Here is an 18,007-nt window from a genome sequence, read left to right as displayed (position 1 = left end):
GGAGCGTACCAAAGTCACCCGAGCTGAAGGGACGCCGCTAAACGAACAAACTGAAGATGAGCGCGAACTATCAAGTGTCACAGCTCGACACTTGAAGCACACGTTTCCTTCGCTGCTTCGGCCGCCTTTGCAACAGGAGCGCTGTTCAAACTGAGAGTATCCATTGGCGAGCCTCACTTCGTATAGCATTAATTTCTTGCTATCGCATTCATTGCTTCGCCCTTGCAGCGAAACTGTGACTTTTTTGTATAACTGCTCACTTAATGATTATTTTCCATCAGCCAGCAGAACGGTGTGTCCAGACAACCAAGTCATTGTTGGAAGTACCAATACTGAGAAATTGAAAGGCATATAAAGAAGCCCTGCTGAAAGTTTAGCGTTCACAAAAAATCGTTTAATTATGAAATAAGGCATTGACTGAGCTGTTGTAAGGCTGACAAGTATACACCAATGTTGGGTGCTCTGTAAGTTGTCACGGTTTTTAACAGGCATCTCCGGCATGTAACATAATTATGCTTCTCGAGTTATAATTATCCTTCGCAAGACAGGAAAAGAGCCTTGCTGGCATTACGTGTCTTGGATACTGCTTCCAACGCTTGGACGGCACACGGTCAAAAAAAAGAACCGGAGAGCGACAAAGCGCTGCGTTTCGACCGGGATCACGCACACACAGAAACGTAATCGTTACTGCATAAATAAAGCCAACAAGTGTAAGCAATGCTGGGTGCTGGTTGTAGCGCAAAGGCACACGGCCCACACGCACTATGAGGGAGTCAATTTGTCCGCGAGCATTTTAACGCTACGGCCACTATGCAAAATAACATTCCACCATCTCTAAGTTAGCTTCATACGTAAGTGCTGCAACAGTGCATTCATTACATACTCCTACATTTCAATAACATACCGCATTTTCAAGATTACACGCACACGATATATCGCGCTCGAAATAAGGCACAATAGTGCACCTTAATCTAACGATGCGCACACCGTTTCTGACAGAAATAAGTAACATGCCTCACTATGTTTGGAATTGTGACAAGGGAAAACAAAGGGCCGTACGTCACCTACGAAGGTTAGCGACTGGACGGTCCATGCACACATGCCGTCGTTCGTATATGCCGTCCATTGTGTGCGTTTGACGTTCCCCGCGACTGTCACGACCGCACTCGTCACTGACGCATCAAATGACACCTTCGCGAGTTTGTTCAGCGACGTATGCGAATCTCCGGAACTTCAAAGACACGTTGTCGTTTGAATGACGCCAAATGCGACTTCACGAACGAGTACGCAAAAATGAAAGTGGCGCTTTCGTACAACGCAGCCTTGTGGCAAGCTGTTACGTACTTTAGTTTCAGTTTCGAATATGCCTCACATGCAATTTTTTTTTTATGCGTTCCTTTTTTTAAAAGAGTGAGCATGTATATTTATCGGACGTGTACGGTAAGTGTTTCGTGTGCAATGAATTCTACGATGTTTGAAAATTTCCGGCATTCGTTTTGATTATTGAACTGTCCGTAAGCTAGTTGTGTTCATCTGCGTTTCCGTAGATCCGCCTTATCTGAACGCGCGTTCTGACGTGTGCACCGCGTTGTTTAATGGCAAAAGATGTGAAAACACTGCTTCGAAATGTTTTGTTTCCTCCTTGCTAGCCTCCCTAGGCTTCTGTAGGTTCGTCAGAATGATTCACAATTGTTTATTATTGCAATGCTGAAGGTGTGCATCGAGTTACCGACGAAGTAGTGCTTAGAAGAAAAAAAAAAAAAGGAACTGCATTGGATTTATTAAATCTCTAAAGCTGGTCATTGTTTTACTTCGACTTTTTGTCTTCAGAATTGCCATAAGATGGATGCATGCATGGCTACCACTGGAATTGTACAAGGCCTTGCCTTTACTTTGCACGCAGACTAATTATATGCACAAACACACACACACACACGAAGGTGGCTTACGCTTACGTAGGCTTCTCCTCACGTGCTATCATACCGAGGAGAAGCCTGATTTACGTACATTTTTAGAGGCCTCTGTCCTAGTCAGTGGCGTAGGCAGAAACTTTTTTTCCGGGGGCTGGGGGGGCACGCCCGGCTTGATCCGACGAGGGGTCCGGGTAGGTAAGTGAGGTCGAGTGTCATTTTGTACTCTGTATACTATGGCAGAAATATATTCCGGGGGGGAGGGGGGGGGGTGCACGGGCCCGGCGTGTCCTCCATGGATATGCCACGGGTCAAAAACACACAGAAAATATATAAACGCTTTTTCTTCTTTTAGACATAGGAGCAAACATATGCTGCTTTTGTATTTTATCGTACGATTCTCTTTCGACAGTGTTTTAGCTTCTGGGAATAGACACGTACCAAGGTATGCTGAAATTAGTAGTATTTTTATTGCTGAAGTATGCATTAATCATCTGCATTGGCTGTTTCTGAAGTATATGTGTTACATAATCGTTCTCCGTTTCTTGTGCTATGTTGAGGAGTTCAGCATTATAAGCTAAGCCAAGCATTTTTTCGTAGTAATTTTGAGTAACAGTACTCCTAGTACATTCAGGCATGGAGTCTTCTAGTATTTCCATTGGCTATATCTGGATAGCTTATACTGACTCTCTTGTTTGTTGTATGCTTAGGAGCAAGTGGCAGTGATTGAACAGCCGTGCTGAAGGCCGAAGTTCTCAAGGGCAACTTTGTGGAAGACAAACTTCTGTTCAGTATTTTTCTTTATATATAAAACTTTACTATAATTAGCATTCGAAGACTGTCGAAGCTGAAACAATTTTCCACTTGTTGGTTAAAGGACCATTTAATTTTAAAATATGTTTGAATACAGTGTGCTGTGTCTGCTGCAATAAATCTTGCAGGTCTTAATGACTCTACATAAGCATGCGGGTTGGACAGCAGCTTGTGCTTGATGATAATGCCAGGCTGTTTATGGCTCCTTTTCCAAGCATTACCAAAATTTTTTTAATGAGAACTTTTTTCCATCCACTTCACAGACTTGCTGCATGTAGTTGGTGTGTTAGATACAGACCTGCGGTCACACTGCAATCTTGCTCATTTTCGCTGTGCAAGACTTTATAGAAAGCATCGAAGGCATGGGGCTGGCCTGACTGCTGTCGCCACAATAGATATGTGTGGAGGTGATCAAGGTGCATGTACACACATTCATTGGCCAGTGCCCGAAAAGCGGGAGCCTAGTGACGGATACATAGACCTTATCTGACAACTTCAGTCACGCATGAGGTGGATGGCGCTTTTGCAAAACAGAATGTAGCACTCCTTTGTTAAATTCACTATATGTATAAATCCACAATGCAGAAAAGCTACATCAGCTTTTCTCTGATAGCTCTTAGATTTTTCTCTATAAGTATAAATCCACACCAGAAAAGCTGTAGTTTTTCTGCATTGTGGATTTACACGTATACTGAATAGGTGTTCCCACATTATCAATAGCTCCCTTCCCTCCAGCGCATGCATTGAGAGAGTGTTCAGTGTAGCAGCTGACCTCTTAATGAGGAAACATGGAAGAATCAGCGATGACAACTTTGAAAAACAACTCATGCTGAAAGTGAACGTGTAGCACCATATCAAAGAAGACACAGTAAGCCTCCCAGCTTTTACGCCTTTAGACAAGCCTCCTATCATGCAAGCCACAGTAGTTGGTTGTAGTTTGAGCAAACTTGTGCTATTGTGTTACGGCAATAAAATTTTGAAGGAAAGTAACGCAAAAGTAATCGATTATATTTCTGTAATTGCTAAGTTACTTTTCTGGGGCTATAATTGACCAATTACATTTTAAAGGAAGTAATTGTAATGGTAATCGGTTACTTATTTTCTGTAATGTGTACAAGTCTGGTCTACGAGATACAGTCTGCACGCACATTCGACTAAAAACGTCTCTGTCAAAATTATAGGGAAATCGCCGCTTCAATAAAAACCTTTGTCATATCCGATTTGGTGATCAAGTTATGCCATAATTCTCGTTGGTTTACTACTACAACAACAAACCTTGTGGGTATTTGCCGGGTAATAAAAATTACTTTGTTAGATCAGGAACTTCGTAAAACCAGGTTTCGTTAGATTCAGCTTCAACTGTATGTTATTCGCGTGAAAATTAGGCATGGGCGAATATTCGAGCACTTCGAATATTTCAACGAATATCACAATATTTGAACTCTCTTGAATTGAACTCTCTTCAACATGAATTTAATTTATTCGAAATGAATAGACATATTTTATCGCAACCCCCTGTAAAGGTGGTTTCACCTTAACGTGCCGATGCTATTTCGTGAAACCACCTATCCAAGGAAAATCCGCACTGCCCCAAAGCCGCACTTTACGGTTAAATGTACGTATTACCATCACCTCGATTATATAAGTTTTTTTTTTTTAAGTTTAAAAGCTAGTCATACGGGCGTATATGTGCTAATTATAGTAAATTTTAAAACGAAATATATTTCACTGCTTAGAACTTGCACCCTACTGCTCTTCAAATCTTGCTACTATTCAAAGTTGCTTCCACTTTAATCCAAAAAAGCGACATTCAAACATGCCCAGTTCATTCTTAAAAATATCGCGCAAGTTAGTTTGGTCATGACAAAAATGCTCAGTGTTCTTAACAATATGTGATATTTACTATTCAAATTATTCGATACGAAAATATTCTACCAATGCACTATTCGCTTTGAACCTCTGATTTACTATTCACCCATCCCTAGTTTAAATTTCTCCCACACTCATCTGCCAACAGCGACTACGGAAGATGCGCAACCAATAGCGTTTTGATCATGGATGATGAAAAATGTGAGGACAGATCATTACGTCGTGCAGCAAGTCAACATTCCGTGCAGTTCCGTCAATATTAAGCCAGAGGTGCCTATCCAAAACAAGTGATCTATATTTGTGCACGAAACGCATGCTGTGGCATGCGTATCACATATCTAGCTACAAAATATGCCAAAATACTGCTTCCTAAAGAGTTGCTTTGCCTTTATTAGCCTTCCAATGCCTCGGTGGGCTTGTCACAATGATGCACGAACAACAAAGTGCTTGTAGGAATTTGCGATTCATTTCCAAGCTGAAGATGTGCAGGGAAAAACTACAGCTAAGAAAAGAAAGAACTGCAATGGACTCTGTAAAGGTCTCCCAGCTGACGTATAGAGGTGTTGTTTAATTATTCTATTTTTGTTTAGTTTGTTCTAATCATTCAAAAGACTGATGCACAAACATGGCATCGAATGTGAAAAATGTGAAAGTTGGCAAGCATACAAAAGAGACACAAAGATGAAAAAAAAAAAAGAAATTAAAGCCAGTTCTACATCTGTACAATCTGAGTAAACAAAGGAGTTTGCAAGCAAGCACCACCACCTGGTGAACGCAGAAAGCTTTCTTCTGTCTTTATTCATCACTTCTTTCTTTTATGCTTGTTTACCTTTTCTCTACACTTTCTCTCCTCACCTCTTTCTACATTACCCTCTGTCCTCTGTTCCCTCCTCCCAACCCTCACTTCTCTTTCCCACCCCTTGCTATGCTATACTGTACATGATTATGCTATGGTTTACCCTCTCACCTCCCCCTTTCTCTCCACCTCACCCTAACATCAGTCTTCTTTCTTTCCTTATCTCTTCCTGCATTGCCCTCTCTCCTTCTATCCCTTCTACTCACCCTCACATCCCTCTTTCTCGCACTCATTTCCCTTTCCCACCCCCCTGCTATTCTATGCTATGCTAGGAGCTGCTTGTCACATACTCGCATTCTGCGGCTGGTCTCGCGAAATGGCCGAACAAAAAGCTTAGACAGCGCTGCTGTTAAAACAGCAATGCAAGACAAAGGGTGGTCAAATGCACTGCCACAAGAGCAGTGGACACTTCTATAAAAACCCAAGGAAGTTTTTGTGCAATGAGGGAATCTACCCTAACGCGAGTCTAACGGCACCTTAACAGCTGAAGGCCGTGACCAGGGCAAAAACATCGCACGTAACATCAGTTAAAAGTGTCGGTCCTGTCAATATCTCAACAGTGTCATGGGTTGGCCAGTGTCACTGTGGGGCAAGTAATGCCATGCCCACAGTTGGGTAAGTTTTTTCAGGGGGGGTTGTCTCCTGCTTATATGTAGCTTGTGTGTGTTTGCATGCATGCATGTATACATACACATGCAAAATGTAATCATTCAAGTGTGTTACAGGGGGGGGGGGGGGTTAACACCAAGTACACCCCCCATGGCGACACCACTGGCCGTGCCCGTTCCCAGCTCTAACTACCTTAAAAGCAAGGGTAGACCGCTACATGTCGCTGACACCAACGCGACTGTAACGGTGGTGTCAGCGCATGTTATCAATATGGCCATCAGTTCATTATTAAAAGAATATCCTTTAGCACTGCTTTAGCGAAGAAAGGATCATGCAGAGATTAAAATTCGCTTAAAACCGCATCCAAACTTTTAACACTATAATTGTGAGCCCCACTCCGCACCCACACTTTTGTTGTGCTGCCACATGTCCACGACCAAAACAATCAGACATTTGCAATAAATTTCATTCTAGGATTCTTTTTTAATTTCGCAACAGACATTTTGGAGTGAGCATTGCGGACTCGTGCTGCTTGATTATTGTATACACCCTAATTGCATGCAATATTGCCATTCCTTGTGCTTCGTTTTGTTTATGCTGTTTTTTACCTATGATCAATTACACAACTGTCTCCGTTTTCCTTATTAATTACATATGTAATGTGTAACTTCAAGAAGGTTAAAACCATGAACACATTTCAGTCAATGCGCATTAAAGACAAATCAAGCTTTTGTCATCAAGGCTATTAGATCACCCAAAGGCACTTAAGAGAGTATGACTCACAATGACATATTTCTCTCTAAGCAATATGCAGTAACAAACTAAATTGCTGAGGCACTAAAAATCTGTTTCATACACTTTGGATGTTACATTCAAACACAAATATTTAATTCATAAATCAATGTTCCTTTGCCTCTGTAACGATGAATGCTCCTGCCCTTTAGCGATGCTTCTTTGAATGACGACAATACATGTGTTTCATGAGGTGGCATTTCCGTGAAAAGGACGCATGGCAGTGGTCACAAGAAAAGGGTCGCTCTCCTGTGTGGGTGCGCATGTGTTCCAGGAGGGTCTTTTTCCATGAGAATGATGCACAGCAGCGGTCACAGGAAAAGGGACGCTCCCCAGTGTGGGTGCGCTTGTGTTCCACGAGGTGCTGCTTCTGTGTAAAAGATGCACTGCATTGGTCACAGGAGAAAGGACGCTCTCCTGTGTGAGTGCGAATGTGAACTGTAAGATGACCTTTCTGAGAGAATGCAGCTGGACACAGGTGGCACTGGAAGGGATACTCGCCCGTATGTTTGCAAAGGTGTCTTTTCATGTCTTTCTTGTACTTGGTCACATAGCTGCATTGACGACAGGAATGCAGTCCACCTTGTGTAGACACGAATGAATGGTACTGCTCATGGGACGCCGAAGACACGGAACCTGCAATGCAACAGGGAGAACAGAAAGGCAATGAAAACCAGGTGACATACATTATCTGCAACTGAACTACAGCACCAGGCAATGAAGAAAAGTTGCTGCACTTGTAAATGAAGTACACAACCATCTCGTGTTTAAGCATTGTTAATGGCTTGTTGTTGGTTATTTCTGTTTACTGACGTGGTGCTTTGGTGGTCAAGCTTTGTTTTTGGTTTTTTTTGCGTTGTCCTTCTATAATTGTTTTTTACTTACACGGCTTCTTGGTTAGTGTGTCATTTGTGCTTCGTTCAGTGCGTTTACAGATGTTGTAGCCCAATTTTCTTGGCTGGTGGGTTTGTTTGTTTTCTACGTCAGTAGGCTGCTTGCTTTGATGGCTTGTTTGGCCTTGGTGCTGCGTGCTTCTTTTTGGGGTTATCGATGTTTCGACTACAGTGAATTTGGGTCTGTGTCACTCCAAGCATGTTTAATTCAAGAGTCAGGTGGTGCGATAATCCCCGAAGATTTCTATCGCTTTGGGTGCCAGGCAGCTGAGTCTCATTAATGCGTGGCCATGATGTGGTGTTTATGGTGATGTCTTGAAACATGTTATTGTGTGGATGCATCACAAGTGTTATAGCCCTTGCTGATTGCCGTAATAAATTTTTGTTTTCCAATAAACCTCAGTTGAAAGTTGAGGGCCTGTCCTGTGTGCCTCCCATTTCATGTGACCATTTCTTAGCGCTAGTTTGCTTCGCATCACATAAAACATGTTTGCTGAATAAAATGACTGCATCATACCTCAATATCACAACATAAAAGAATGCAATATCATTGTTTGCTGACATGCCAGTGGAACTGGTGAGCATAATTGCAATGTTAAACTGCATTGTGAAGCAGCAGCACATTACACTATATCTAAAACGATAAAATACCACGGGATATCCTTTTTGATAGCAACCCTAAATACCCACTACTTAAAGCAACTCAAGGGAGGCTAATCAACAATGGAAACAGTGTCCATCTTAAAGACTATTATAAGTGGAAAGTGTATATAGTACTTCAATATTTTTTGCACATTCTGCTCAGCACTCATGAGAACAAAATGAATGCTAGTGCATCGATGACTCGGGAATAATTCTGTTCCATTGAGGCAACTGTGAAGTTATGCTTAATGAGAGAGAACAATCATAAAAACTCTGAACTAAGGAAAGTGAAAGTGTATTTGAATAGAAGCTCATTATGCCAAACCACAAGCTAGAAGATTATGCAGAGCACAGTGTGTGCCACGTGTGGTTGCATTAGGAGTGAAGGCACAAACAAGGTACACAGATACTTTAACACACACAGCCCAATAAAACTGTTCAGTGATGAAGCTAATGAGCAGAACATAAGTGTGAATATGTGGCAATTGTCAAACAAGCAACAAGTGAAGTGAATAAATACATAAATAAATAGATGCTAAATGGAAAGAATTCTAGAAAAGTGAAATATGTAAAATGTCCAGTTCAAGGAATGAAGCTAACAAATGTGAAGTAATATCGAATACAGAGAAACACTGTATTGAAAGATTAATAAAAGAAATGTTTCTTTTTGGATGCAGAAAAATTCAATCTGTGCAAAGTACCTACAGCCCCATGGAGTAATTGCAACACCTTTGCACAGCATAACATAAAAAAAACGCGATTTCACACTTTGCTCACACGCCAGTGGAATTGGCATGCATAGATGGAATGTTGAATGACATTGAGAAACAGAAGTACACTTGAAAACATCCAGCATGTTAAAACAACACAAGTTCTCATTTTCAAAGCAACCTTAAATATCACGTTCTAAGCCCAACTCAAGGAAAGCTAATAAAGAAACAACACTGTATCCTATGACTAGTATTCAAAGTGGAAAAGGTGCGCATATAAAAATACTTCTTGCACATTGATTTTCTGAACAAACAGGGTGTCAGTGTGGTGGTAACAATTTGGCCAGATACCCAGTTGTTCCACACAGCACTGATAACAGCAACAATGATGAGAGATGGCATGAATTAGGAAAAAGGAAAGGGTAGTTTAAAAGAAGCTCATTATGTCAAATGATGAGCTAGAAGACTCTGCAGGGCACTGTGTTTGTGATGTCTGGTTGCATCAGGAATGAAGGCACAATTAGAGTTTTAGGTAATGCTCTAGTCTTGGAAACAACTGATATGCATTGCAGGCACAAACAAGGCATACTGATAGATCAGAGCATAGTCCAGTAAAACTAATGAGCGATGAAGCAAACGTAAAGAATATATGTGGGAATCAATAAACAAGCAAGCAGGGAAATAAATACAGTATGGAATACAGAAAGTTTCTGATATGCCAGGTAAGTTCCACATAGCTTTATACACAACAACCCGAATCTTGGCAGAGATACACTGATTGAAAGATGTCCCATGGTGCTTGCACGAGAGAGGTTTCATAATGCAGTTCAAAGAGAAAATATTGTATGCTCCCTCGAACTACCCATTGATATGCTCTCTATGACAACACACAATTAAGTGCTGCAATGTTGCCAACACTGAAAGAAGGGATCGTGAAAATGAACATGGCCTCAACAGTGGCCACTGCTTGTTGGTACACTGTGGTAGGAATGTACATGGCAGCATACTTTCCCAGCAGGATGTGCCATGCAGGCTGTAGAAAGTCTGGATATGGCTTGCACATTAATCTTGACTGCAGCTTTTACTGAAACTGAGCAGGCAGAGTGTGGACGGTCTGTGGGAATGCACAGGCGAAGGTTGAAGCTGCCATACTGTCTGAATGGGGTTCAAGGAGCTGGAAAGGCACCTGCTGCACCTGAGTGAAAAAGTCCAGTTAGGATTTATGCGTGCCAAAAACTGTTGCACTGGTATTAAATGAAAGTGTCTGAAAATGCACAGGTGAACTATTCCAACAGCTGCCCAACACTTCAGCTCTGCTAACATTTGCTAATGGAAATGAAGCAAAATCATATCCTTCAAATAATAGTGTACAGCTATTCGAAAATTCGGAGAGACATTGCATACACTGTGCTATTAAATACATTCCATTGCTGGGCTGGTCGCTGCATAGATAAATTAAATATAGATAGGAAATATGATATTGTATATCTGATTTTGGAGCCTGTTTTCTTATACTATGATGCCTCAATATTTTTTCGAAGAAATTACAAAATTGTTAGCCAATGAAAACTACACTTCTGTGTTAGCAAGTTAAATAGGGATTCGCAGTAGCTCTCCCAAACTCCACATAATTAGTTATAGACGATTCCATAATAATAATATCTGGGGTTTAACGTCCCAAAACCACGATATGATTGTGAGGGAAGCCACAGTGGAAGGCTCCAGAAATTTTGACCACCTGGGTGCACCTAATTCCAAGTACACGGGCCTCAAACAAAGGTGGCCAAACAACAAAAGTATTGCTGCCATAGCTCAATATGTAGATTATCGGGCACATAATTAAAAAATCCTGGTATCGAATGCTACTGGCAGGAAGTTCTTTTTTTCCACCCACATTCGGAGGCACAGCATTTGATTTCCAGTGCCTATGGCCGTTCACCAGCTTTTGTGACGGAGTGACTGCTACCCCCAAGTGGCACACGGTTGTGTAGATATTCATATCGCAAGAAGGTGGCCTCTCCTTTGCACTCTCTTCCACCACTCTCCTTTCCTCCAACGAATTCATGCCATTACCACTTATGAGTTGCCAAACTAAGTTACTTTCCTAACCTCAATCTACTCTTCCACTGTCACCTCTAATCAACAAGCTGTCCCTTCACTGGCACACCTCCTCCTCTTTAATGAAAGCCTGTAGACAACTCACTTTTTATGGCTTCTTTTTTGCATGACGACAGAACACATCGTACAAGAGGTGGTGTTTCTGTGAAAAGGATGCATTGCAGTGGTCACAGGAAAAGGGACGCTCTCCTGTGTGGGTTCGAATGTGCCCTGTAAGATCAGAGTTCTGAGAAAATGCAGCTGGACGTAGGTGGCACTGGAAGGGACACTCGCCCGTGTGTTACCAAAGGTGTGCTTGCATGTGTGACTTGTCCTTGGTCACATAGGTGCACTGACGACAGGAATGCAGTCCACCTTGTGTAGACACGAGTGAATGGTACTGCTCATGGGATGCCAAAGACAAGGAGCCTGCAAAGCCACAGGGAGAACTGAAAGGCAATGAAAACCAAGTAACACACATTGTCTGCAACTGGACTAAAGCACCAGGCAATGAAGAAAGGTTACTGCACTGGTAAATGAAGTACACGATTACCTTTCCCTATGCAAACCACATGTTACTGTGGTAGTGACCACACAATGACACAACACGTTTTACAAAAGTTCCCATCTCTCTGTACATAAATACTTCACCTAATACATACAAAAACCTCTAGTGAATGCACAGGGACATGCCTTAGATGTAATTCTGGTACTATACCTAAATGGCCAAATTTCTTCCTAATATTATAATAGATTAGGCACCAGCCCAGTGAAGTATTTGTTGTTATTTCATTTTTCCCATAGAAGTATCAAGAAAATTCCATACAGCAACTGAACCACCCCATAATTCAACAAATGAAGCATATGAAATAATATATAAGCAAATGAACTTAATATGAAACAAGCTAAAAAATATAAAAAAAGGAACATAAAACATTTACAAGGGATAGAATGGCATCTCAGTTTTTGGTGGTCAGAAACACAGGCACAGTTATGTGGACTGCACAAAAAATTATTTCTCTATGCGTACTAGCAGTTTACACATTTCCCATTATAGTCTCTATCCTGCATGAATGAAAGCATAATGATACCATAGAATACAAAGTAATCAATTCACAAGATAATGTTTCAGACAATTACACCACCACACACACGAGTAGATATTCCACTTTATCACAATGTATAACTAATTATACTGAATGAAGACTATCACAATACAAATATCCACACTTATAAGGCCATCTTGACATGCTCATTACGATCCTTATAACATATTGCAGTGTAAAATTAAATTGCCACTACCAAGTGTTGCAGTAACTTATACTGAAAACAGCGTAATCCCTCGCATACAGATGTGTAAAGATGTGTGTTAATGAATCCCTATCCTGAACAAGTGCTTTGTATGACAGGTACCATTTCATCACAGTGATCATTGACACATATACATTGCAATGAAATACAGTACAGTCTTGCTAATTTCAATTGATTAACAGTGCTGAAACTGAATAGTCAACTTCATTCGTTTCAATATAATTCAATCCTTAGCAGCATTCCATAGACATGGTAACATCACCATCACATTGTCATGTTCACAGCACATTAAGCTGCAACATAAGTATAAAATGGTGAACAATGTCTAAGAGGCTGGTGTAATGCATTTCTGGCAATATCCAAAGCACCCATCTTCGTTCCTCCATAGAAGGCATGGACACATCTGTAACGGAAGACACACCGCTGTTAAAGCCAGCCCAAAGAACACATTGCACCGATACTTTTACCCTTGGCATCAACTGGGCTTTCAAGTTCCTTAATCAATTACATTCTTTAGTACCATTAAAAAGTGACCTCTTTGTCAGGAACTACTCTGATATTAACTATTTTTTTTAAGTCTATACATAGGGGAATACAAATGTGAGGAATTGAATTTGGAGGGAAATACGAAATTGAACTTTTGCAGCGGTGCAATGCAGCAGCATATGGAATACCGAAGTGAAGGGTTCAAGCACACTACAACGCGAGCACAAAAAGAAGAGACATGAATATATGATACGAATGGCCAGTGAGCCAAATCAATGCATCAAGTATCTGTGTCCTCATTTTAGCATACTTATATGGGTAGACTATAATAAACGGAGCTGCTGTGGCTATATATAAAAGGATGCATTAACCACAGACGTCAGGAAATCGTATGTGCAGACAGTTTCTTATACGTTTTGCAGCACATTTAGGAGGTGTCTTCCTCAAGTATTAGGAACACTAATGAAGTGCTGCATTTCGAAGAGAACGCACATGCGAGACTTCAGCAAGTGAGTAAATAGAATCTTGTGCACTACATCTTCAAAAACAACGCCATCCCGCTTTGTCATGGACACATGGAACGAGTTTCTAGTGCTGTTACTGGGCTTTTCAGACTGAAAGAAGTGATCAGCATAAATTCTGAAAAAAAAAATTAACAGTGATGATAAGCAGTACATGCAGGGCTGTAGAGGAGATCACTGAGCAATTGGCCATGATGATGATTAGTGAGTTTTTGTGCCACAAGGGCCAGCGTTGGCCAAAGAGCGGCACGTCTTTTATTGTGGTGTTAGTGCTCAGCAATGCTTGCAAGATGGGATGTAATATGGCTGTAAAGAGGTCCTGATATCACGCACGATATCGAAGCGTAAAAAATAGGTGTTCATGTTTTCAGCAGGTGAGAAAATGTACTTAGCACAACTACCTCCTCAAGGCCTGCCTGCCCCAAGGACGCGAGACAGGCGCTTCGTTGATACAACAATCGTAGCGGCAACCTCTGCTGAGAGGTCCTGCTACGGATTCCCAGCTATAACATTATTATTATGAACATCATTTAAAAATCCAAGATACGATTCACATTTAGAGAGGTTCTATGATAACGGAAAAGTTTTTCTTCTGTTAGCATCTAGTTCAATACATTGCAGGAGGATATGAAGCACAGTAAGAGGCTCGCCACATTTATCACACAAGGGTGGATCACCGCCATACAAAAGGTATGAGTGTGTAATGTGTGTGTGGCCTATCCCAAGTCTGCAAGACAGGTCAGATCGTTCTGCATACTGGAACGTAAAGGTAGGACGACAAATAAAGCAAAGGCATGAATTACATTTTACTGGTTTTCATTAGTAGTAGGGTTTAATGGTGCAAAGGTTACGATGGTCATAGAGCCCCAAGGCAAAGTAAAATGTATATGCATTGGTGTGATCAACGACTATGGCCATTTGTAATGACTATGGCCCCCAAACAAGCTTGCTAATTCGTATATTACAATTCGTACAATTTTGGACTGAGGTTGTTTACTGGCCCTAGGGCCAGTAAACAATCTGGCAGTCCAACACTTTTGATTGAGAAATAACTGCGCACTTGTAGGATTAGAACATGCTGCCGCAAGAACTTTAGGAATAAGTGCTATAATATGGAAGTTACAGGTTAAAGAACAACCTGCTTCGGCTGGTTTCGGTTTTTCACTCGGCCTTCCCACCCTTCTTAGCAGCAGAGACGTCCCTTTCTTCCCTTCTTAGCAGCCTTGTGAGATTCGAATTCTGAGAAAATGCAGTTGGTCACAGATGGCACTTGGAAGGGGCGCTCGCCCATATGTCTGCTAAGGTATATTTGCATGTGTCCCTTTTGCTTGCTCAAATAGGTGCACTGATGCAAGGAATGCAGTCCGTGTTCTACAGACACAAGTGAACGGTACTGACCCAGAGACACCGAACACAAGGAACCTGCAAAGCGACAGGCAGAACAGAAAGGCAGTTCAAACCATGTGTCACAATATACATGAAAGCAGGCTGGAACAACAGGTAATCAAGAAGGGTCGCAACGTTTCTCAGTGAAGTTCATAAGACTTCCTACTCAAGCTACATGTCGCTGAACCAGAAACAGTGCAATGATTCAAAAGACGTCTAAACCAAGTTGCCATCATTCTACACATAAAAACTATGCTTACTGCATGCAATCGCCTGCTGCCAATAAACAGAAGTTCGAGTTGGATGATATTCATGTGCTCTAGCTCAGGGGTCATAAAGACACGCCCCGCAAACCTTTCTCTAGCAGCCTGTACATCACTGTCCCATATTTTTTTTTTCTTATTAAGTATGTTCATGAACTTCATAGACGCGACTCACCTCGAGCATTTCTTTGGTAAGTCACCCAAAGCGGTCACCATGTGTTAAATTATAACTGTGGAAGAATAACTGTTTTAGTATTAACGTCCTGATTTCAGTCATTCATCCCCCCCATAAAAAAAATGTCTTCATGCTGCTGTTCTTTAAGGCTCCTTTGCAAGACAACGGACTAAGTACGAAAGAAGGGGAATTGCCTAAGCGACTTGTTTTTCTGTATTATATGTTTCATTAATTGCGTATATACAGAAAAAATGGCCAAGTGGCTTTTGAGGCTTTTTTTCTCCGAAAATAATGCATCGCAGTGTTTACAGAAAAAAGAACGCTCTCCTGTTTGAGTGCACGTGTCTGTACATAAATACTATACTTAATACTGTGTGCAAACATCTGCTGTGTATACATGGAGGTCTGATTTAGATTTAATTCTGATACTATACCAAAACAGCTAAATTTCTTTGCAATATGCTATATTCTGTTACGACCTTAGAAGAAATGGCAACTCCGCCCAGAGAACCGTGATGCGCCTGCCCTTAACCTGTAAAAGAAAGTACTAGAATCCCTGACAAAATTTACCAGGACGTTCAAGTTTCTGCCCTACAACCAGCTCACTAACATTGGTCTGTATAGGAAAGTCAGTGGCCTGAAACACTCGAGAAGTGCTTCACATCAAAAAATTGAGTAAGCGCTATTGGACGGAGCACTTATGGAAACTCTCTGAGGGAGGGACAGCGATGGCTGTGCGCAGAGCTGAGATCTTCTTCTCAGGTTGTAACAGAGCATATAACACTTTTAGCACCAGCTCATTGCGGTATTTATTGTACCTCCCTTTTTTTGCACAGAACCATCTAGTATAAAATGCAGTGCAGCAAAAACAGAATTCGATATTTGAATGCATAAACCATATGACATAAAAAGTGAGTGAAAGAATACGAAACACAGTGGAAAATATTAAAAAGTGAAAAGCATTTACAACGGTAAGGATAGCATCACAGCTCCTGGTGGTGAAAAATACAGCATGCATAATGCAAAGAATTCTTTCTCTATATGTCTTTCCACTAATGTTTGTATATTGCGTCAATGAAAGCATTACAATGGAATACTAAAAGCGACTTATTCACTAGATGATGTTTTGAGTTACTTACATGACCAAATATGAGCAACATTCCGACTTTAACACTATGTGTAATGTATAACTTTTCATCATGAATGAATACAATGTCTCCACATGGAAGTCACATTTGCCTAAATGATCAACGTACTTAAGTAATTCAAATGTCAATTGAAAGTGAATCAAATGTCAACATCTTGGCAATGAAGTTCCAGCATTTAGAACCAATGGTTATTGTGGTTTCGCACATTTCATGCTTTTGCCCAGTTTCGGTTTCACAAGGTATGGTACAGAGCGCCACATGACGGGTATCTCTTTTATCATTTCCTGTAAACAATGTTTAAACGCTCTCTGTCAATGAAAGGCAGTCCCCTCCCCATTTTCGGCCTGGTCTGACGTACGCAGCGTGTGCTTCGGCGCGAAAGCGCCCTCCTCTTGTTCGACCAGACGGTGTATCCGGTGGCGACACAACAAACTACTGCATAATCCCGAGTTTGGGGAACAAATAATGGTGACTGACACTAAGTTCCTAATTACTACTTATACCGGTTCATAAATGGGATCCTGCAATGAAAATCCATTACATCAAGTTTAGTCAAACTACTTCAACTCTGGTCACATAAAACTGTCCTAATAAAGAATACATTCCTACATGTGATAACTATTGTGTAAGGATGTTACTTATATTTGCAAATTTTCCTACATGATATTTTCAACGGTTGTGCGCCAAAGCATTTTACTGCATTGTTACTAGTCGGGTCTTACACATGTTACTCATGCCAAGTTTTCAGTGCCTTGCCACTGTATAATGTTCTATACAGAGTACAACTGCAATTGGCTACTGTGGTGCTAGTTCTGTATAATTTGATCGCATTCTCTTGTACAGATAAGCAAGAGTTTACGTCTCCTTTCATTTCTAGGAGGAGATGATGTAGTGTCGCGCATTTCATGCTTTTGCCCAGTTTCGGCTTCTCAAGGTATGGTACAGAGCGCCACACGACGGGTATCTCTTGTATCATTTCCTGTAAACAATGTTTATATTCTCTCTGTCGAGAAAGGGCAGACCCCACCCCGTTCTCGGCCTGGTCTGACGTACATAGCGTGCGCTCCGGCGCGAAAGCGCCCCCCTTTGTTCTACCGGACGGTGTATCCGGTGGCGACACAACAGTTATATTTAGGCAATGAAAGAGATCAAGTAACAATGCAATCAAGTAAGGATGTCCGCAAAAATATACTAAGTGCCTGCACAAAGCATAGGGTTTCGCATGTGCCATAATGAGCATTAGCTAAATGAAATGTAAGTTCCTAACAGTGGAGCTGGTAAAGCCGAATTGCTCCGTGACGCATGAACAGAAATGATCATCACCATGAACCGGCACGCATTGTCTTCGTCCTCTTCTGGTTTGCTCACAGAACACGTGCGCCAATCTGACCAATGCGGGACACCAAAACTCTGATCGGCGAGAAAGCGAGTATAGAGAAAGAGAGAGAAAGAAAGAGAAACAGAGGAATTCTTGGCGAAAAGGGATTCGAACCCGTGTACCCACGATCAGAAGGCGAGCATCGTAA

The 18,007-nt window shown here is 41.4% G+C and overlaps 1 protein-coding gene across 1 annotated transcript in view; it reads right to left on the bottom strand.

Moving 5' to 3' along the window:
• Positions 1–10,157, bottom strand: part of LOC119372668 (gastrula zinc finger protein XlCGF8.2DB-like) — an 83,246-nt gene extending 73,089 nt beyond the window's left edge. Inside the window, exons 1-2 of the mRNA XM_049420095.1 lie at positions 9,986–10,157; positions 7,300–7,485 (exon numbers count right to left, since the gene is read on the bottom strand). Of these exons, the coding sequence (XP_049276052.1) occupies positions 7,300–7,485; positions 9,986–10,157 (358 nt within the window). The remainder of the gene's footprint in view (positions 1–7,299; positions 7,486–9,985) is intronic.
• Positions 10,158–18,007: the final 7,850 nt, after the last annotated feature.

This window comes from Rhipicephalus sanguineus, chromosome 10, assembly GCF_013339695.2.
Source record: "Rhipicephalus sanguineus isolate Rsan-2018 chromosome 10, BIME_Rsan_1.4, whole genome shotgun sequence".
In the NCBI taxonomy this organism is placed as follows: domain Eukaryota; kingdom Metazoa; phylum Arthropoda; class Arachnida; order Ixodida; family Ixodidae; genus Rhipicephalus; species Rhipicephalus sanguineus.
This window is presented reverse-complemented; position numbering and strand designations above follow the sequence as displayed.